We start from the raw sequence: 24199 nt of genomic DNA, 5'->3' as shown, positions 1-24199 counted from the left end.
AAGACAGACCTGTGTATGTGTGTGTGCAGTGTGTGTGTGTGTGCGTGCAGTGACTTCATATCTGGAACAGGTACAGCAACATTTCATAAAGAGTTCCCTCTCGTCAGGTAACCGTTCATAAATAGTTCCCTCTCGTCAGGCAACAGTTCATAAATAGTTCCCTCTCGTCAGGCAACAGTTCATAAATATATATATATATATAAATAGTTTTCATATCTGGAACAGGTACAGCAACATTTCATAAATAGTTCCCTCTCGTCAGGTATTTAAGGAATGTTCCAGGCTGCCTGTCAGGTCAGCCAGGTAAAGTTGGGATTCATCTGTTTTATGACTTCAGTGCAGGTGTTGTTGAACTGTTGATACATTGAACTGTGCCTCCAGCAGTCAGAGCTCACCTTTAAACTTACAGATTATACACTGCTCAAAAAAATAAAGGGAACACTAAAATAACACATCCTAGATCTGAATGAATGAAATATTCTTATTAAATACTTTTTTCTTTACATAGTTGAATGTGCTGACGACAAAATCACACAGAAATTATCAATGGAAATCAAATTTATCAACCCATGGAGGTCTGGATTTGGAGTCACACTCAAAATTAAAGTGGAAAACCACACTACAGGCTGATCCAACTTTGATGTAATGTCCTTAAAACAAGTCAAAATGAGGCTCAGTAGTGTGTGTGGCCTCCACGTGCCTGTATGACCTCCCTACAACGCCTGGGCATGCTCCTGATGAGGTGGCGGATGGTCTCCTGAGGGATCTCCTCCCAGACCTGGACTAAAGCATCCGCCAACTCCTGGACAGTCTGTGGTGCAACGTGGCGTTGGTGGATGGAGCGAGACATGATGTCCCAGATGTGCTCAATTGGATTCAGGTCTGGGGAACGGGCGGGCCAGTCCATAGCATCAATGCCTTCCTCTTGCAGGAACTGCTGACACACTCCAGCCACATGAGGTCTGGCATTGTCTTGCGTTAGGAGGAACCCAGGGCCAACCGCACCAGCATATGGTCTCACAAGGGGTCTGAGGATCTCATCTCGGTACCTAATGGCAGTCAGGCTACCTCTGGCGAGCACATGGAGGGCTGTGCGGCCCAAAGAGTAACGAACAGCTAAATCACTAGTCAACAAGACGAAAGAAATGCCACCCCACACCATGACTGACCACCGCCAAACCGGTCATGCTGGAGGATGTTGCAGGCAGCAGAACGTTCTCCACGGCGTCTCCAGACTCTGTCACGTCTGTCACGTGCTCAGTGTGAACCTGCTTTCATCTGTGAAGAGCTCAGTAGTGTGACGCGTGTACAGTATCTTATTACACCGTACAGATACAGAGACTTTAAGTGGAAAATCCATAAGAAATCTCAAGAGCTGCTGCATCTTGTGGTGCTTTTTAAGCTCAAACGCCAACGGAAGGCAGGCTTCATCAGCGCGTCACACCGCTTTGCAAGGAGCTGGAGTCAGTATGCATTTAGAAAACATTATACTTAATTTCGTTTAAAACCTGAACGTTTTAATACATATTGAGGCGTGTCTTACCTTGCTTCAAAGTAGCCTATTAGATCTCATCTCTTTTCTAAATTTCGAACGGATATTTTATCTGTCACATGAAACCGCTCGTATGTGCAGTGCCATTTTGACAACGGTGTTTTCACCGCTAATTGCATTATGAAACAAACATTCCCGCATAGCCTACTGCCTTGCTGCACTTATAATGTGAATAAATAATAGTTTATCAACATTTATGCGAAACACAAAATGTTCTGCTCTGTTGCATCAGACTCATTTGCTCTTTAACGTTGTTTTATGTAGCCTAGGCCTTACTGGTTGTATGGATGTGGGATCTATCGTCCCACAACTGTCCCAGAGTCTGTTTGGAATAGGCTTTATTTCTCCACAACCTGACCAATAGAATAGGTCAACTTTTCTACTATAGTATATTGACATGGGCTAGTGATTTAGCTGTTCGTCACTCGTCTTGTTGACTAGTGATTTAGCTGTTCGTCACTCGCCTTGCTGGCTAGTGATTTAGCTGTTCGTTACTCGTCTTGTTGACTAGTGATTTAGCTGTTCGTCACTCGCCTTGCTGGCTAGTGATTTAGCTGTTCGTTACTCGTCTTGTTGGCTAGTGATTTAGCTGTTCGTCACTCGTCTTGTTGGCTAGTGATTTAGCTGTTCGTCACTCGTCTTGTTGGCTAGTGATTTAGCTGTTCGTCACTCGTCTTGTTGGCTAGTGATTTAGCTGTTCGTCACTCGTCTTGTTGGCTAGTGATTTAGCTGTTCGTCACTCGTCTTGTTGGCTAGTGATTTAGCTGTTCGTCACTCGACTTGTTGGCTAGTGATTTAGCTGTTCGTCACTCGTCTTGTTGACTAGTGATTTAGCTGTTCGTCACTCGTCTTGTTGGCTAGTGATTTAGCTGTTCGTCACTCGTCTTGTTGGCTAGTGATTTAGCTGTTCGTCACTCGTCTTGTTGACTAGTGATTTAGCTGTTCGTCACTCGTCTTGTTGACTAGTGATTTAGCTGTTCGTCACTTGTCTTGTTGGCTAGTGATTTAGCTGTTCGTTACTCGTCTTGTTGGCTAGTGATTTAGCTGTTCGTTACTTGTTGGCTAGTGATTTAGCTGTTCGTTACTCGTTGACTAGTGATTTAGCTGTTCGTTACTCGTCTTGTTGGCTAGTGATTTAGCTGTTCGTTACTCGTCTTGTTGACTAGTGATTTAGCTGTTCGTCACTCGTCTTGTTGACTAGTGATTTAGCTGTTCGTCACTCGTCTTGTTGACTAGTGATTTAGCTGTTCGTCACTCGTCTTGTTGACTAGTGATTTAGCTGTTCGTCACTGGACTTGTTGGCTAGTGATTTAGCTGTTCGTTACTCGTCTTGTTGGCTAGTGATTTAGCTGTTCGTTACTCGTCTTGTTGGTTAGTGATTTAGCTGTTCGTTACTCGTCTTGTTGGCTAGTGATTTAGCTGTTCGTTACTCGTCTTGTTGGCTAGTGATTTAGCTGTTCGTTACTCGTCTTGTTGGCTAGTGATTTAGCTGTTCGTTACTCGTCTTGTTGGCTAGTGATTTAGCTGTTCGTTACTCGTCTTGTTGGCTAGTGATTTAGCTGTTCGTTACTCGTCTTGTTGACTAGTGATTTAGCTGTTCGTCACTCGTCTTGTTGGCTAGTGATTTAGCTGTTCGTTACTCGTCTTGTTGGCTAGTGATTTAGCTGTTCGTTACTCGTCTTGTTGGCTAGTGATTTAGCTGTTCGTTACTCGTCTTGTTGACTAGTGATTTAGCTGTTCGTCACTCGTCTTGTTGACTAGTGATTTAGCTGTTCGTCACTCGTCTTGTTGACTAGTGATTTAGCTGTTCGTCACTGGACTTGTTGGCTAGTGATTTAGCTGTTCGTTACTCGTCTTGTTGGCTAGTGATTTAGCTGTTCGTTACTCGTCTTGTTGGCTAGTGATTTAGCTGTTCGTTACTCGTCTTGTTGGCTAGTGATTTAGCTGTTCGTTACTCGTCTTGTTGGCTAGTGATTTAGCTGTTCGTTACTCGTCTTGTTGGCTAGTGATTTAGCTGTTCGTTACTCGTCTTGTTGGCTAGTGATTTAGCTGTTCGTTACTCGTCTTGTTGGCTAGTGATTTAGCTGTTCGTTACTCGTCTTGTTGACTAGTGATTTAGCTGTTCGTCACTCGTCTTGTTGGCTAGTGATTTAGCTGTTCGTTACTCGTCTTGTTGGCTAGTGATTTAGCTGTTCGTTACTCGTCTTGTTGGCTAGTGATTTAGCTGTTCGTTACTCGTCTTGTTGACTAGTGATTTAGCTGTTCGTTACTCGTCTTGTTGACTAGTGATTTAGCTGTTCGTCACTGGACTTGTTGGCTAGTGATTTAGCTGTTCGTTACTCGTCTTGTTGGCTAGTGATTTAGCTGTTCGTTACTCGTCTTGTTGGCTAGTGATTTAGCTGTTTGTTACTCGTCTTGTTGGCTAGTGATTTAGCTGTTCGTTACTCGTCTTGTTGGCTAGTGATTTAGCTGTTCGTTACTCGTCTTGTTGGCTAGTGATTTAGCTGTTCGTTACTCGTCTTGTTGACTAGTGATTTAGCTGTTCGTCACTCGTCTTGTTGGCTAGTGATTTAGCTGTTCGTTACTCGTCTTGTTGGCTAGTGATTTAGCTGTTCGTCACTCGTCTTGTTGGCTAGTGATTTAGCTGTTCGTTACTCGTCTTGTTGACTAGTGATTTAGCTGTTCGTTACTCGTCTTGTTGACTAGTGATTTAGCTGTTCGTCACTGGACTTGTTGGCTAGTGATTTAGCTGTTCGTTACTCGTCTTGTTGGCTAGTGATTTAGCTGTTCGTTACTCGTCTTGTTGGCTAGTGATTTAGCTGTTTGTTACTCGTCTTGTTGGCTAGTGATTTAGCTGTTCGTTACTCGTCTTGTTGGCTAGTGATTTAGCTGTTCGTTACTCGTCTTGTTGGCTAGTGATTTAGCTGTTCGTTACTCGTCTTGTTGGCTAGTGATTTAGCTGTTCGTTACTCGTCTTGTTGGCTAGTGATTTAGCTGTTCGTTACTCGTCTTGTTGACTAGTGATTTAGCTGTTCGTCACTCGTCTTGTTGGCTAGTGATTTAGCTGTTCGTTACTCGTCTTGTTGGCTGGTGATTTAGCTGTTCGTTACTCGTCTTGTTGACTGGTGATTTAGCTGTTCGTTACTCGTCTTGTTGGCTAGTGATTTAGCTGTTCGTTACTCGTCTTGTTGACTAGTGATTTAGCTGTTCGTTACTCGTCTTGTTGACTAGTGATTTAGCTGTTCGTTACTCGTCTTGTTGGCTAGTGATTTAGCTGTTCGTTACTCGTCTTGTTGACTAGTGATTTAGCTGTTCGTCACTCGTCTTGTTGGCTGAGGAAAAGTAAACGTGGACAGTTATTCTAACATGTTCAAAGTGGACATCAGAATTCAGGAAGAAGTACCGCACATCGATGGGTCCTCGACTTGTTCTGTTCATATGAATGACCTCATTCTAAATGGGATTTCTGTCATTCTGAGCACTGTGGGTGGACGCCCTGATCAGGTTACGCACCCAATGCATATGGGTCCGGTAAATTTAAAATGTTGCTGGTAAAATGTCCGGCCCCACATTTTCCTAACATAAACCCTGATATGGAGCCCGTCCGCATTGCTACACAATTTGGGACGTGCGTGGTGAGCTTGATTTAGCATCCGAAGGCTCTGCTATTGCGTCACACCGTTCGTACGGAACCTCCGGATCACATTAACAGAGCAAGCATAAATTGTCTTTTTGTGTTAAGGCCAAGAAATAGTGTTTGGACATACAGAGAAACCAGACAAATGGACAGGCAGTGTGGACAGGCACAGTGTCTCATTCCTGGTTCTCTAGAGGAGAGAGGCCTCCATGTGAAAGCCTCAGGTTTAGCTCCTCTTGTCACCTGTCTTGTAATTGTTCTGCTCCTATATATTACACTGTGTTCTCTGCCCATCTGACTGATGTGGTGTGGATGTGTTGAGAGACTTATTTAGCTCCATGTCTGCTCTGTGTTTTTGAATATTGTGGGCATGGATAACGTGTGTGTGTGTGTGTGTGGTGTGTGTGTGTGTGTGTGTGTGTGTGGTGTGTGGTGTGTGTGTGTGTGTGTGTGTGTGTGTGTGTGTGTGTGTGTGTGTGTGTGTGTGTGTACAGACAGATGTAATATCTATTATAGCTGGCTCCAGACAGAGGTAATGTAAAAGGTCAGGGGTGTGTGTGTGTGTGTGTGTGTGTGTACACTATGTCTGGGTCCAGCCAGACTGAATGCTAAATCAAAGTGTATTGGTCGTGTACACTGTCTATCAGATGTTACAGCAGGTGCAGATAAATGCTTCTCGGGATAGAAACAGGGAGACTGCCAGCGCCATCTTGTTCAAAAGGTCAGGTCTTTCTGTGTCTGCCAGCGCCATCTTGTTCAAAAGGTCAGGTCTTTCTGTGTCTGCCAGAGCCATCTTGTTCAAAAGGTCAGGTCTTTCTGTGTCTGCCAGCTCCATCTTGTTCAAAAGGTTAGGTCTTTCTGTGTCTGCCAGCGCCATCTTGTTCAAAAGGTCAGGTCTTTCTATGTCTGCCAGCGCCATCTTGTTCAAAAGGTCAGGTCTTTCTGTGTCTGCCAGCGCCATCTTGTTCAAAAGGTCAGGTCTTTCTGTGTCTGCCAGCTCCATCTTGTTCAAAAGGTCAGGTCTTTGTGTCTGCCAGTGCCATCTTGTTCAAAAGGTCAGGTCTTTCTGTGTCTGCCAGAGCCATCTTGTTCAAAAGGTCAGGTCTTTCTGTGTCTGCCAGCGCCATCTTGTTCAAAAGGTCAGGTCTTTCTGTGTCTGCCAGCTCCATCTTGTTCAAAAGGTCAGGTCTTTCTGTGTCTGCCAGCGCCATCTTGTTCAAAAGGTCAGGTCTTTCTGTGTCTGCCAGCGCCATCTTGTTCAAAAGGTCAGGTCTTTCTGTGTCTGCCAGCTCCATCTTGTTCAAAAGGTCAGGTCTTTCTGTGTCTGCCAGCTCCATCTTGTTCAAAAGGTCAGGTCTTTCTGTGTCTGCCAGCTCCATCTTGTTCAAAAGGTCAGGTCTTTGTGTGTCTGCCAGCGCCATCTTGTTCAAAAGGTCAGGTCTTTGTGTGTCTGCCAGCGCCATCTTGTTCAAAAGGTCAGGGTTTTCTGTGTCTGCCAGCGCCATCTTGTTCAAAAGGTCAGGTCTTTCTGTGTCTGCCAGCGCCATCTTGTTCAAAAGGTCAGGTCTTTCTGTGTCTGCCAGCGCCATCTTGTTCAAAAGTTCAGGTCTTTCTGTGTCTGCCAGCTCCATCTTGTTCAAAAGGTCAGGTCTTTCTGTGTCTGCCAGAGCCATCTTGTTCAAAAGGTCAGGTCTTTCTGTGTCTGCCAGAGCCATCTTGTTCAAAAGGTCAGGTCTTTGTGTGTCTGCCAGAGCCATCTTGTTCAAAAGGTCAGGTCTTTCTGTGTCTGCCAGCGCCATCTTGTTCAAAAGGTCAGGTCTTTCTGTGTCTGCCAGCTCCATCTTGTTCAAAAGGTCAGGTCTTTGTGTGTCTGCCAGCGCCATCTTGTTCAAAAGGTCAGGTCTTTCTGTGTCTGCCAGAGCCATCTTGTTCAAAAGGTCAGGTCTTTTTGTGTCTGCCAGCGCCATCTTGTTCAAAAGGTCAGGTCTTTCTGTGTCTGCCAGCGCCATCTTGTTCAAAAGGTCAGGTCTTTCTGTGTCTGCCAGCGCCATCTTGTTCAAAAGGTCAGGTCTTTCTGTGTCTGCCCACCGCCATCTTGTTCAAAAGGTCTGTGCGCCCGCCCCTGTTGAAAACGGCACAACAGTGATCTGCATAAAGGGTATTTTTCCAAGCAGATTACAGTTCAGATTAGGATTATGGGGACAGTGAATTTATTAGGAAGGCTTTCATTTCTTTGAGGACAATAATCCTGATGACATTATTAGCTCAATGGCCCATTGCTGCCTGTCCTAGCGTCCGTCCTAGCGGTCCGTCTGTCCTAGCGTCTGTCCTAATGTCCATCTGTCTGTCCTAGCGTCCGTCTGTCCTAGTGTCTGTCCTAGAGGTCCGTCTGTCCTAGAGGTCCGTCTGTCCTAGAGGTCCGTCTGTCCTAGAGGTCCGTCTGTCCTAGCGGAGCATCTGTCCAAGCGTCTGTCCTAGCGTCTGTCCTAGCGTCTGTCCTAGCGTCCGTCCTAGCGGTCCGTCTGTCCTAGCGTCCGTCCTAGCGGTCCGTCTGTCCTAGCGTCTGTCTGTCCTATCGGTCCGTCTGTCCTAGTGTCTGTCTGTCCTATTGTCCGTCCTAGCGTCTGTCCTAGCGTCTGTCCTAGCGTCTGTCCTAGCGTCCGTCCTAGCGGTCCGTCCATCCGTCCTAGCGGTCCGTCTGTCCTATCGTCCGTCCTAGCGGTCCGTCCATCCGTCCTAGCGGTCCGTCCGTCCTAGCGGTCCGTCCGTCCTAGCGGTCCGTCTGTCCTATCGTCCGTCCTAGCGGTCCGTCCGTCCTAGCGTTTGTCCTAGCGGTCCGTCTGTCCTAGCGTCTGTCCTAGCATCTGTCCTAGCGGGCCGTCTGTCCTAGCATCTGTCCTAGCGGTCCGTCTGTCCTAGCGTCTGTCCTAACGGTGCTTCTGTCCTAACGGTGCGTCTGTCCTAGCGCCTGTCCTAGCGGTTCGTCTGTCCTAGCGCCTGTCCTAGCGGTTCGTCTGTCCTAGCGGCCTGACTGCAGTTGCTCTAGCACTATGTGTATTCAACTTTAATGTTCTGTCGTACAAGAACTGGGGCGAGAGGAAGAGGGGGGCGAGAGGAAGAGGGGGGCGAGAGGAAGAGGGGGGCGAGAGGAAGAGGGGGGCGAGAGGAAGAGGGCAGAGATTCAGTGAATGCATTAATCCAGCCAGCTGAACTACTATTCTCTGAACCGGCTGTTGACAGATTTAGTGTGAAGGGTGTGTGAGTACTGTAGTGTGTGAACGTGAGGAAGTGTGCGTGCTTGACAGATCTAACATGAGAGGTGTGTGCGGTGCATTTGTGAGTGTGGGTATGAACAGGAACTGTGTGTGTGTGTGTGTGTGTGTGTGTGTGTGTGTGTGTGTGTGTGTGTTTTAAGAGGAGGAGCACAGTTTCCACACTGATTTGTCAGACCAGATCATGAAAGTTTAATAAGATGTCTAATTCTGCTCTTTCATCTTACCTAAGAATGTTTTCACTGCTCAGCCCTCTGCTGTGAGCTACACACACACACACACACACACACACACACACACACACACACACACACACACACACACACACACACACACACACACACACACACACACACACACACACAACGCTGTGAGCTACAGACACACATAATCAGCACTGTACGCTAGAGCCATAGACCGAACACACACACACACACACACACACACACACACACACACACACACACACACACACACACACACACACACACACACACACACACACACACACACACACACACACACACACACACACAACGCTGTGAGCTACAGACACACATAATCAGCACTGTACGCTAGAGCCATGGACAGAACACACACACACACACACACACACACACACACACACACACACACACACACACACACACACACACACACACACACACACACCCAGAACGCTGTGAGGAACAGACACACACCCAGAACGTTCCATATCGCTGGGAGGCAGATCAAAGCCATGAGATATGACCTCAAATAACAGCAGCATTAGCTTCCTACTGTTACACATTATAACGAGCAGAAGAGTTCACTCCTACTGGCTTCTGGACATTCCCTGCTTGGATAAACACACACACACACACACACACACACACACACACACACACACACACACACACACACGCACACGTACGTACACCAGAGGAGGCTGGTGGGAGGAGCTATAGGAGGACGAGCTCATTATAATGGAGTAAATGGAACGGTATCAAACACATCTAACATATGGACTCTGTTCCATTCCAGCCATTACAATGAGCCCGTCCTCCTTTAACTAACTAACACACACCACTGTACATGTCCTGCTAGGATACCTCCTAGTATAGATCTATGTCCTGCTAGGATACCTCCTAGTATAGATCTATGTCCTGCTAGGATACCTCCTAGTATAGATCTATGTCCTGCTAGGATACCTCCTAGTATAGATCTATGTCCTGCTAGGATACCTCCTAGTATAGGTCTATGTCCCGCTAGGATACCTCCTAGTATAGATCTATGTCCCGCTAGGATACCTCCTAGTATAGATCTATGTCCCGCTAGGATACCTCCTAGTATAGATCTATGTCCCGCTAGGATACCTCCTAGTATAGATCTATGTCCCGCTAGGATACCTCCTAGTATAGATCTATGTCCTGCTAGGATACCTCCTAGTATAGATCTATGTCCTGCTAGGATACCTCCTAGTATAGATCTATGTCCTGCTAGGATACCTCCTAGTATAGATCTATGTCCTGCTAGGATACCTCCTAGTATAGATCTATGTCCTGCTAGGATACCTCCTAGTATAGATCTATGTCCCGCTAGGATACCTCCTAGTATAGATCTATGTCCTGCTAGGATGCCTCCTAGTATAGATCTATGTCCTGCTAGGATACCTCCTAGTATAGATCTATGTCCTGCTAGGATACCTCCTAGTATAGATCTATGTCCTGCTAGGATACCTCCTAGTATAGATCTATGTCCTGCTAGGATACCTCCTAGTATAGATCTATGTCCTGCTAGGATACCTCCTAGTATAGATCTATGTCCCGCTAGGATACTTTAGTAGGGATGGAATATGAAAACAATATATCTCTGCTGCCCTGTGGAGCGATGCCTATCGCCCTCTGGGTACTTATCAATAAAGCTGTACTGAAATAGAATGAAATAGTCCTCCGTGAAGGAAAGGGGTGTGTGTGTGTGTGTGTGTGTGTGTGCACTCTCTTCCACACGGAGTCCTACAGGTTCCACACACACAAAACCACACTACAATCACATGCTGCGTTTTACATTGGTTTGATTTCCTGGTTTGAATTTTAAAAAATCAAGTATGTAAATATAACCACAGAGAGTGTGGTAACAGGAAGGGATGGAACGGTTGTATTGTGGCAGGACCAGGTGAGGATAGACAGACAGACTGACTCTCTGCACTGCGTTTTACATTGGTTGTATTGAACGGTTGTATTGTGGCAGGACCAGGTGAGGACAGACTGACTCTCTGCACTGCGTTTTACATTGGTTGTATTGAACGGTTGTATTGTGGCAGGACCAGGTGAGGACAGACTGACTCTGCACTGCGTTTTACATTGGTTGTATTGAACGGTTGTATTGTGGCAGGACCAGGTGAGGACAGACTGACTGACTCTGCACTGCGTTTTACATTGGTTGTATTGAACGGTTGTATTGTGGCAGGACCAGGTGAGGATAGACAGACAGACTGACTGACTCTGCACTGCGTGTTCAGCCTGTGTGTTTACTGAACACTGATTGTCTACTGGGAGATGGGAGCGTGGCCCCAACCACACACATCTTGCTTTCTGCATGAGTGTGTCAACCCCCCCCCCCCCCACACACACACGTACAGAGCCCTCTGAGAATAGGACAGGAGGAGAGAAGAAGACAAAAGACTGGTCTGTCTGCCAGGAGGTAGATCCTATTGGCTGTCTCTAGCTCACTCTGACAGACAGGAAATGACTCATATCTGTTTCAATGATATTGCCACTTTACTGCCACTTTGTCCTTTATAACATCCAGTGATAACCAAGCCTGTAGTCCTTTATAACACCTAGTGATAACCAAGCCTGTAGTCCTTTATAACATCTAGTGATAACCAAGCCTGTAGTCCCTTATAACACCTAGTGATAACCAAGCATGTAGTCCTTTATAACACCTAGTGATAACCAAGCCTGTAGTCCTTTATAACATCTAGTGATAACCAAGCCTGTAGTCCTTTATAACATCTAGTGATAACCAAGCCTGTAGTCCTTTATAACACCTAGTGATAACCAAGCCTGTAGTCCTTTATAACATCTAGTGATAACCAAGCCTGTAGTCCTCTATAACACCTAGTGATAACCAAGCCTGTAGTCCTTTATAACACCTAGTGATAACCAAGCCTGTAGTCCTCTATAACATCTAGTGATAACCAAGCCTGTAGTCCTCTATAACACCTAGTGATAACCAAGCCTGTAGTCCTCTATAACACCTAGTGATAACCAAGCCTGTAGTCCTCTATAACACCTAGTGATAACCAAGCCTGTAGTCCTCTATAACACCTAGTGATAACCAAGCCTGTAGTCCTCTATAACACCTAGTGATAACCAAGCCTGTAGTCCTCTATAACACCTAGTGATAACCAAGCCTGTAGTCCTCTATAACACCTAGTGATAACCAAGCCTGTAGTCCTTTATAACACCTAGTGATAACCAAGCCTGTAGTCCTCTATAACACCTAGTGATAACCAAGCCTGTAGTCCTCTATAACACCTAGTGATAACCAAGCCTGTAGTCCTTTATAACACCTAGTGATAACCAAGCCTGTAGTCCTCTATAACATCTAGTGATAACCAAGCCTGTAGTCCTCTATAACACCTAGTGATAACCAAGCCTGTGGACTCCTATGGTACTAAGAGGGCATTTTAAAAGTGTGTGTGATTGTCCAGAACAGAGGTTGAGTTAATGAAGTCTTGGGAATGATGACTGTGTTACTCTGGGAATGATGACTGTGTTACTCTGGGAATGATGACTGTGTTACTCTGGGAATGATGACTGTGTTACTCTGGGAATGATGACTGTGTTACTCTGGGAATGATGACTGTGTTACTCTGGGAATGATGACTGTGTTACTCTGGCAAGCCACATGTTGAACAGACGGTCGATCTAAGAGGGCATTTTAAACGTGTGTCGCCGTGATTGTCCCTCCATTTAGTCATTGTTCAAATGGTTCCTGAATAACAGAGAGGTTGTGAGTTAATTTGTCCTAATGGCAAGTAGTGATGCTGGGAGAGATACCTGTAGCTGTATCCTTCAAATGGCATTATAATTCAATCTGGGTCATCTAGATACTATTTAATACCCATTTTCCCATGGATTTGAAAAGTCTACCGATGTAGAAAAGTCATTTTTTCCCCTCTGTTAGGCAGTGGAATATGTAGCCTTTGACATGTAAACCTTACGTCCTTGTTGCCTACATCCTTGTTGCCTACGTCCTTGTTGCCTACGTCCTTGATGATGTCCAAAATGCAAGAAGCCCAGTTGATAATCTTCCTAACAGATGTCCACCAGATGACAACAGTACACACACAGGGAACAGGGGACTGCAGAGGTTTAAACTGTCCTAATTATTGATGGGGGGGGAAAGTTGATAGACATATCGTAATATTTTTCGATAATATTATATCGATATTTGACTCAAAATATGGATTTGTGAAAACAAAGTGTTTATGTACATACAGTACCAGTCAAAAGTTTGGACACTCCATTTCATTCAAGAGTTTTTCTTTATTTTTACTATTTTCTACATTGTAGAATAATAGTGAAGATGTCAAAACTATGAATTAAAAAATATGGTGTCATGTAGTAACCAAAAGAGTGTTAAACAAATCAAATATATATTTTAGATTCTTCAATGTAGCCACCCTTTGCGTTGATGACAGTTTTGCACAGTCTTGGCATTCTCTCAGAAGTGGAACTCTGTAAGGTTGTCGGCTGCCGTACCCCATTCGTGTCAAGGTACGACGAGTTGTGTGTTATTTTATGCACAATTCGTGTCCGCCTCCTTTGTCATCTTTCATCAATAACCCGTTTTCGACCACTGGCCTGCCGTTCGCTGGATGTGCTTTGGGTGGGGGAGCATTATATATATATATATATTTTATATATATATATTTTAGATATACTGTGCCTTCCGAAAGTATTCAGACCCCTTGACTTTTTCCACATTTTGTTACGTTACAGCCTTATTCTAAAATGTATTAAAACAAATTCCTCAGCAACTACACATAATATCCCATAATGACAAAGCAAAAACAGGTTTTCCCATTTTTAATTTTTTTGTTGCATATTTTAAATATTTTTTTAAGCAGAAATACCTTATTTTCATTAGTATTCAGACCCTTTGCTATGAGACTTGAAATTGAGCTCTGGTGCATCCTGTTTCGATTGATCATCCTTGATGTTTCTACAACTTGATTGGAGTCCACCTGTGGTAAATTCAATTGATTGGACATGATTTGGAAAGGCACACACCTGTCTATATAAGGTTCCACAGTTGACAGTGCATGTCTGAGCAAAAACCAACCCATGAGGTTGAAGGAATAGTCCATAGAGCTCTGAGACAGGATTGTGTCGAGGCACAGATCTGGGGAAGGGTACCAAAAAATGTCTGCAGCATTGAAGGTCCCCAAGAACACAGCTGGCCTCCATCATTCTTAAATGGAAGATGTTTGGAACCACCAAGACTCTTCCTAGAGCTGGCCGTCCGGCCAAACTGAGCAATCGGGGGAGAAGGGCCTTGGTCAGGGAGGTGACCAAGAACCTGATGGTCTCTAGAGTTCCTCTGTGGAGATGGGAGAACCTTCCAGAAGGACAATCTCTGCAGCACTCCACCAGTCAGGCCTTTATGGTAGAGTAGCCAGACGGAAGCCATTCCCCAGTAAAAGGCACAAACAGCCTGCTTGGAGTTTGCCAAAAGGCACCTAAAGGACTCAGACCATGAGAAACACGATTCTCTGGTCTGATGAAACCAAGATTGAACTATTTAGCCTGAATACCAAGCGTCACATCTGGAGGAAACCTGGCATCATCCCTACGGTGAAGTATGGTGGTGACAGCATCATGCTATGGGGATGTTTTTCAGCAGCAGGGACTGGGAGACTAGTCAGGAACGAGGGGAAAGATGAACGGAGCAAAGTACAGAGAGATCCTTGATGACAACGTGCTCCAGAGCACTAAGGACTTCAGACTGAGGCAAAGGTTCACCTTCCATTTTAGAATAAGGCTGTAATGTAACAAAATGTGTGAAAAGTAAAGGGGTCTGAATACTTTCCGAAGGCATTGTGTGTGTGTGTTGTATTTTTAGTAGGTAGCGTTAGCTAGCTCTACTAGTCTGACCCTGCACCAAAACACAGGTATTTTTAGTAGGTAGCGTTAGCTAGCTCTACTAGTCTGACCCTGCACCAAAACACAGGTATTTTTAGTAGGTAGCGTTAGCTAGCTCTAATAGTCTGACCCTGCACCAAAACACAGGTATTTTTAGTAGGTAGCGTTAGCTAGCTCTACTAGTCTGACCCTGCACCAAAACACAGGGATTTTTAGTAGGTAGCGTTAGCTAGCTCTAATAGTCTGACCCTGCACCAAAACACAGGGATTTTTAGTAGGTAGCATTAGCTAGCTCTACTAGTCTGACCCTGCACCAAAACACAGGTATTTTTAGTAGGTAGCGTTAGCTAGCTCTACTAGTCTGACCCTGCACCAAAACACAGGTATTTTTAGTAGGTAGCATTAGCTAGCTCTACTAGTCTGACCCTGCACCAAAACACAGGTATTTTTAGTAGGTAGCGTTAGCTAGCTCTACTAGTCTGACCCTGCACCAAAACACAGGTATTTTTAGTAGGTAGCGTTAGCTAGCTCTAATAGTCTGACCCTGCACCAAAACACAGGGATTTTTAGTAGGTAGCATTAGCTAGCTCTACTAGTCTGACCCTGCACCAAAACACAGGTATTTTTAGTAGGTAGCGTTAGCTAGCTCTAATAGTCTGACCCTGCACCAAAACACAGGTATTTTTACTAGGTAGCGTTAGCTAGCTCTACTAGTCTGACCCTGCACCAAAACACAGGTATTTTTAGTAGGTAGCGTTAGCTAGCTCTACTAGTCTGACCCTGCACCAAAACACAGGTATTTTTAGTAGGTAGCGTTAGCTAGCTCTAATAGTCTGACCCTGCACCAAAACACAGGTATTTTTAGTAGGTAGCGTTAGCTAGCTCTACTAGTCTGACCCTGCACCAAAACACAGGGATTTTTAGTAGGTAGCGTTAGCTAGTTCTAATAGTCTGACTCTGCACCAAAACACAGGTATTTCTCATCCTATGTCTTGTTTTCCATCTTTAAATAGTGAGCCAATGTGTTTTCAACACTTTTATTTCCCCGACTGATCAACATTAGTTTTCTCATGACTCTCTGGTCTCTCTGCAGCAGACATATAGTGAGCAATATGTTTGGAACATCAAATCACAATAGAATCTTGGTTGAGAATTGTGAGAATCGCACCTAAAGTATGGTGATGATATGGAATCGTGATGTCCTGGGTAATTACCAGCCCTCGTCTTAATGCAGCCATGTATTAAAACAGCTTACCAGGAGGACTCTGATACCCTGTGAGCACCTGAGACTGTGTGTGTGTGTGTGTGTGTGTGTGTGTGTGTGTGTGTGTGTGTGTGTGTGTGTGTGTGTGTGTGTGTGTGTGTGTGTGTGTGTGTGTGTGTGTGTGTGGCGGTGGTGTTTCTTCTCCCTATAACTTGATAGGGCTAGTGTAGTGCCTGTGTGTGTGGCGGTGGTGTTTCTTCTCCCTATAACTTGATAGGGCTAGTGTAGTACCTGTGTGTGTGTGTGTGTGTGTGGCGGTGGTGTTTCTTCTCCCTATAACTTGATAGGGCTAGTGTAGTGCCTGTGTGTGTGTGTGTGTGTGGCGGTGGTGTTTCTTCTCCCTATAACTTGATAGGGCTAGTGTAGTGCCTGTGTGTGTGTGTGTGTGTGTGGCGGTGGTGTTTCTTCTCCCTATAACTTGATAGGGCTAGTGTAGTGCCTGTGTGTTTTCCTTCCCTCCCGTGAGAGGCTTGAGCTGATGAAGTGCTAATGGCTGCGGGTTGCCAGGTGACACCAGGGTTAGTGTTACATTAACACCTGCTCTCCACTGGGAGAGAAACTGAGGATCTGGCATCCCAGGTGACTGCCACAGGAATATGTTACGCTGCAGCAGGCAAAACTACTGACCTGGATCTCTCCCAGTACTCAACTCACACCACACAACCTGACCAGCTGTCGTCTAGTTCTTTATGTGTTTTTGACTCCTGTTGCTTTCAGTATTTGCCCGCTAATGCATGTGCTCTTAGACTGACCAATAGAATACATGGGAGTTTCTAACACCCCAAACCATTAATTACTAGAGCTTCCAACCCAAACTAGAGGTCTCCTAATCTTCTCTTTCTTATCCCTCTCCCCCTCCCCCTCTCGCTCCTCCCCCCCTCCCTCTCTCTCTCCTCCTCCCCCTCTCTCTCCTCCTCCTCGTTCCTTCTCTCCTCCTCCTCGTTCCTTCTCTCTCCTCCTCCTCTTTCCCTCTCTCTCTCCTCCTCCTCTTTCCCTCTCTCTCTCTCCTCCCCCCTCTCTCTCCTCCTCCTCTTTCCCTCTCTCTCTCTCCTCCCCCCTCTCTCTCCTCCTCCTCTTTCCCTCTCTCTCCTCCTCCTCTTTCTCTCTCTCCTCCTCCTCTTTCCCTCTCTCTCTCCTCCTCCTCTTTCTCTCTCTCCTCCTCCTCTTTCCCTCTCTCTCTCCTCCTCCTCTTTCTCTCTCTCTCCTCGTCCTCTTTCCCTCTCTCTCTCCTCCTCCCCTTTCCCTCTCTCTCTCCTCCTCCCCCCTCTCTCTCCTCCTCCTCTTTCCCTCTCTCTCTCCTCCTCCTCTTTCCCTCTCTCTCTCCCCCTCCTCTTTCCCTCTCTCTCTCCTCCTCCTCTTTCCCTCTCTCTCTCCTCCTCCTCTTTCCCTCTCTCTCCTCCTCCTCCTCCTCTTTCCTTCTCTCTCCTCCCCCCTCTCCGTCTCCTCCTCGTCTCGTGCAGGGAGCAGCCAATCTTCACCACCAGGGCCCATGTGTTCCAGATTGACCCGACCACCAAGAAGAACTGGGTCCCAGCCAGTAAACAGGCAGTCACCGTGTCCTACTTCTACGACTCCACACGCAACAGCTACCGCATCATCAGTGTAGATGGATCCAAGGTAGGGGTGAGTGAGTGTATTAGGGTTGGGAGGACGTGTTCGGGTGGTGGGGAGTCTGGACGTGTCTGGATGTCTCTGTCTGGATGTCTCTGTCTGGATGTCTCTGTCTGGATGTCTCTGTCTGGATGTCTCTGTCTGGATGTCTCTGTCTGGATGTCTCTGTCTGGATGTCTCTGTCTGGATGTCTCTGTCTGTCTGGACGGATGTCTCTGTCTGGATGTCTCTGTCTGGATGTCTCTGTCTGGATGTCTCTGTCTGGATGTCTCTGTCTGGATGTCTCTGTCTGGATGTCTCTGTCTGTCTGGACGGATGTCTCTGTCTGTCTGGATGTCTCTGTCTATCTGGACGGATGTCTCTGTCTGTCTGGATGTCTCTGTCTGTCTGGATGTCTCTGGATGTCTCTGTCTGTCTGGATGTCTCTGTCTGTCTGGACGGATGTCTCTGTCTGGATGTCTCTGTCTGTCTGGACGGATGTCTCTGTCTGTCTGGACGGATGTCTCTGTCTGTCTGGACGGATGTCTCTGTCTGTCTGGACGGATGTCTCTGTCTGTCTGGACGGATGTCTGGACGGCTGGCCGTGTCACGCGGAACAGGGTTGGACTGCTGGCCGTGTCACGCGGAACAGGGTTGGACTGCTGGCCGTGTCACGCGGAACAGGGTTGGACTGCTGGCCGTGTCACACGGAACAGGGTTGGACGGCTGGTGAAATGACTGTAACAAATGTTTGTCTCTTTCCTCTCAACTAGGGTTGTCCCCGACAACAACAACAAACTATCTTAGGCAACCATATATAGACACATCCTCTGTGTTTTAATCAAATCAACTATATTCACTGAGCTTGTCTGATGCTTTAAGCGAACTGTTTGATGAAATAATTTAAGACACACAAATGAGTAGAGGGAGTCCGACCGCAGTTGATTCGATTGTGCTCTGACTTGCTGTGTTAATCCTATTTTTTTTTGTGACGAGCACTCGTTGTCTCTCCTCCCTGCTGCATCGACCACAGAGAACTTCAAGTGTTTATCACGCTGTCCATGTTACCATTTCTGACTGAAAAGTTCTGTTACTGAAATCCCTCATTTTGCTTAGGAAAAACATTCCCTCAACCCTTGCTCTCTCTACGTGACACATGTATGCATCACATGCACGTGACCAATAGGACCTGACCTGTAGCGTAGCGTAGCGTAGCATAATCACATCAATAAATTGGTTATAACAAACTCTGAACACGTGACGGCAAAATGGATGCAGAGAACGTGACAAATGAACTGGAAACGGGGTAATGTTCGCTGGTTGCTCAGGAGCTGAAGGGGAAGTCAGATGTGTGGAATAAATGTGACTAGTTGTGGAAAATACTGGAGATCAAGAAGAAGGTGAGGAGCAAGCGATGCGTGGATGTTATGTGCCAAACAGTGCTGTTAGATTACAATATATTTTTTCTGACTGTGTGGAACAATATAAACAGCACTAAATAAATGATAAGCATACCAGAGTATACCATACCAGAGTATACCATACCATACCAGAGTATACCATACCAGAGTATACCATACCAGAGTATACCATACCAGAGTATACCATACCACACCAGAGTATACCACACCAGAGTATACCATACCAGAGTATACCATACCAGAGTATACCATACCAGAGTATACCATACCATACCAGAGTATACCATACCATACCAGAGTATACCATACCATACCAGAGTATACCATACCAGAGTATACCATACCATACCAGAGTATACCATACCATACCAGAGTATACCATACCATACCAGAGTATACCATACCATACCAGAGTATACCATACCAGAGTATACCATACCATACCAGAGTATACCATACCATACCAGAGTATACCATACCAGAGTATACCATACCAGAGTATACCATACCATACCAGAGTATACCATACCTGAGTATACCATACCAGAGTATACCATACCATACCATACCATACCAGAGTATACCATACCAGAGTATACCATACCAGAGTATACCATACCAGAGTATACCATACCATACCAGAGTATACCATACCAGAGTATACCATACCATACCAGAGTATACCATACCAGAGTATACCATACCATACCAGAGTATACCATACCAGAGTATACCATACCATACCAGAGTATACCATACCAGAGTATACCATACCAGAGTATACCATACCATACCAGAGTATACCATACCAGAGTATACCATACCATACCAGAGTATACCATACCATACCAGAGTATACCATACCATACCAGAGTATACCATACCAGAGTATACCATACCAGAGTATACCATACCATACCAGAGTATACCATACCAGAGTATACCATACCAGAGTATACCATACCAGAGTATACCATACCCAGAGTATACCATACCATACCAGAGTATACCATACCATACAGAAGTATACCATACCATACCAGAGTATACCATACCAGAGTATACCATACCAGAGTATACCATTACCATACCAGAGTATACCATACCAGAGTATAACCATACCAGAGTATACCATACCAGAGTATACCATACCACCAGAGTATACCATACCATACCAGAGTATACCATACCAGAGTATACCATACCAAGTATACCATACCAGAGTATACCATACCATCCAGAGTATACCATACCATACCAGAGTATACCATTACCATATCCAGAGTATACCATACCAGTAGTATACCATACCATACCAGAGTATACCATACCAGAGTATACCATACCATACAGAGTATACCATACATTCTATACCATACAGAGTATACCATACCAGAGTATACATACCATACCAGAGTATACCATACCATACCAGAGTATACCATACCAGAGTATACCATACCAGAGCTATACCATACCATACAGAGTATACCATACCTGAGTATACCATACCAGAGTATACCATACCATACCATACCATACAGAGTATACCATACCAGAGTATACCATACCAGAGTATACCATACCAGAGTATACCATACCCAGAGTATACCAATACCATACCAGAGTATACCATACCAGAGTATACCATACCATACCAGAGTTATAACCATACCAGAGTATACCATACCATACCAGAGTATACCATACCATACCAGAGTATACCATACCAGAGTATACCAATACCATACCAGAGTATACCATACCAGAGTATACCATACCAGAGTATACCATACCATACCAGAGTATACCATACCAGAGTATACCATACCATACCAGAGTATACCATACCATACCAGAGTATACCATACCATACCAGAGTATACCATACCAGAGTATACCATACCAGAGTATACCATACCATACCAGAGTATACCATACCAGAGTATACCATACCATACCAGAGTATACCATACCATACCAGAGTATACCATACCAGAGTATACCATACCATACCAGAGTATACCATACCATACCAGAGTATACCATACCAGAGTATACCATACCATACCAGAGTATACCATACCAGAGTATACCATACCAGAGTATACCATACCATACCAGAGTATACCATACCATACCTGAGTATACCATACCATACCTGAGTATACCATACCATACCTGAGTATACCATACCTGAGTATACCATACCAGAGTATACCATACCAGAGTATACCATACCAGAGTATACCATACCATACCAGAGTATACCATACCATACCAGAGTATACCATACCATACCAGAGTATACCATACCAGAGTATACCATACCAGAGTATACCATACCATACCTGAGTATACCATTCCATACCATACCATACCAGAGAATACCATACCAGAGTATACCATACCAGAGTATACCATACCATACCAGAGTATACCATACCATACCATACCAGAGTATACCATACCATACCAGAGTATACCATACCATACCAGAGTATACCATACCATACCAGAGTATACCATACCAGAGTATACCATACCAGAGTATACCATACCAGAGTATACCATACCATACCAGAGTATACCATACCAGAGTATACCATACCATACCATACCATACCAGAGTATACCATACCATACCAGAGTATACCATACCAGAGTATACCATACCAGAGTATACCATACCATACCAGAGTATACCATACCAGAGTATACCATACCATACCAGAGTATACCATACCATACCAGAGTATACCATACCAGAGTATACCATACCATACCATACCAGAGTATACCATACCGGAGTATACCATACCATACCAGAGTATACCATACCATACCATACCAGAGTATACCATACCATACCATACCAGAGTATACCATACCAGAGTATACCATACCATACCAGAGTATACCATACCATACCAGGGTATACGATACCATACCAGAGTATACCATACCAGAGTATACCATACCATACCAGAGTATACCATACCATACCAGAGTATACCATACCATACCATACTAGAGTATACCATACCAGAGTATACCATACCAGAGTATACCATACCAGAGTATACCATATCAGAGTATACCATATCAGAGTATACCATGCCAGAGTATACCATACCATACCATACTAGAGTATACCATACCAGAGTATACCATACCAGAGTATACCATACCAGAGTATACCATGCCAGAGTATACCATACCAGAGTATACCATACCATACCAGAGTATACCATACCATACCATACCAGAGTATACCATACCATACCAGAGTATACCATGCCAGAGTATACCATGCCAGAGTATACCATACCAGAGTATACCATACCAGAGTATACCATACCAGAGTATACCATACCATACCAGAGTATACCATACCATACCATACCAGAGTATACCATACCATACCAGAGTATACCATGCCAGAGTATACCATACCAGAGTATACCATACCAGAGTATACCATACCATACCAGAGTATACCATACCATACCAGAGTATACCATACCAGAGTATACCATACCAGAGTATACCATGCCAGAGTATACCAGAGTATACCATACCATGCCAGAGTATACCAGAGTATACCATACCAGAGTATACCATACCATACCAGAGTATACCATACCAGAGTATACCATACCATGCCAGAGTATACCAGAGAATACCATACCAGAGTATACCATACCAGAGTATACCATACCAGAGTATACCATACCAGAGTATACCATACCATACCAGAGTATACCATACCATACCTGAGTATACCATACCATACCTGAGTATACCATACCATACCTGAGTATACCATACCATACCTGAGTATACCATACCAGAGTATACCATACCAGAGTATACCATACCATACCAGAGTATACCATACCATACCAGAGTATACCATACCATACCAGAGTATACCATACCATACCAGAGTATACCATACCAGAGTATACCATACCAGAGTATACCATACCATACCTGAGTATACCATTCCATACCATACCATACCAGAGTATACCATACCAGAGTATACCATACCAGAGTATACCATACCAGAGTATACCATACCATACCAGAGTATACCATACCATACCAGAGTATACCATACCATACCATACCAGAGTATACCATACCATACCAGAGTATACCATACCAGAGTATACCATACCATACCAGAGTATACCATACCATACCAGAGTATACCATACCAGAGTATACCATACCAGAGTATACCATACCATACCAGAGTATACCATACCAGAGTATACCATACCATACCAGAGTATACCATACCATACCAGAGTATACCATACCAGAGTATACCATACCATACCATACCAGAGTATACCATACCGGAGTATACCATACCATACCAGAGTATACCATACCATACCATACCAGAGTATACCATACCATACCATACCAGAGTATACCATACCAGAGTATACCATACCATACCAGAGTATACCATACCATACCAGGGTATACGATACCATACCAGAGTATACCATACCAGAGTATACCATACCATACCAGAGTATACCATACCATACCATACTAGAGTATACCATACCAGAGTATACCATACCAGAGTATACCATACCAGAGTATACCATGCCAGAGTATACCATATCAGAGTATACCATGCCAGAGTATACCATACCATACCATACTAGAGTATACCATACCATACCATACTAGAGTATACCATACCAGAGTATACCATGCCAGAGTATACCATACCAGAGTATACCATACCAGAGTATACCATACCAGAGTATACCATACCATACCAGAGTATACCATACCATACCATACCAGAGTATACCATACCATACCAGAGTATACCATGCCAGAGTATACCATGCCAGAGTATACCATACCAGAGTATACCATACCAGAGTATACCATACCAGAGTATACCATACCAGAGTATACCATACCATACCAGAGTATACCATACCATACCATACCAGAGTATACCATACCATACCAGAGTATACCATGCCAGAGTATACCATACCAGAGTATACCATACCAGAGTATACCATACCATACCAGAGTATACCATACCATACCATACCAGAGTATACCATACCAGAGTATACCATACCAGAGTATACCATGCCAGAGTATACCAGAGTATACCATACCATGCCAGAGTATACCAGAGTATACCATACCAGAGTATACCATACCATACCAGAGTATACCATACCAGAGTATACCATACCAGAGTATACCATACCATACCAGAGTATACCATACCAGAGTATACCATACCAGAGTATACCAGAGTATACCATACCAG

General features: G+C 44.7%; 1 protein-coding gene across 2 annotated transcripts in view; it reads left to right on the top strand.

Annotated features, from left to right (window-relative positions):
• The window catches only part of LOC120039656 (homer protein homolog 2-like), a 130980-nt gene that overhangs the window by 27021 nt on the left and 79760 nt on the right, over positions 1-24199 (top strand). Inside the window, exon 2 of one of the 2 annotated variants that reach the window (XM_038985064.1) lies at positions 17320-17482. In XM_038985064.1, coding sequence (XP_038840992.1) covers positions 17320-17482 — 163 coding nt within the window. The remainder of the gene's footprint in view (positions 1-17319; positions 17483-24199) is intronic. The other variant, XM_038985065.1, reaches the window with a different exon arrangement.

The sequence above is a fragment of the Salvelinus namaycush genome, unplaced genomic scaffold (genome assembly GCF_016432855.1).
Source record: "Salvelinus namaycush isolate Seneca unplaced genomic scaffold, SaNama_1.0 Scaffold289, whole genome shotgun sequence".
Lineage (NCBI taxonomy): Eukaryota > Metazoa > Chordata > Actinopteri > Salmoniformes > Salmonidae > Salvelinus > Salvelinus namaycush.
This window is presented reverse-complemented; position numbering and strand designations above follow the sequence as displayed.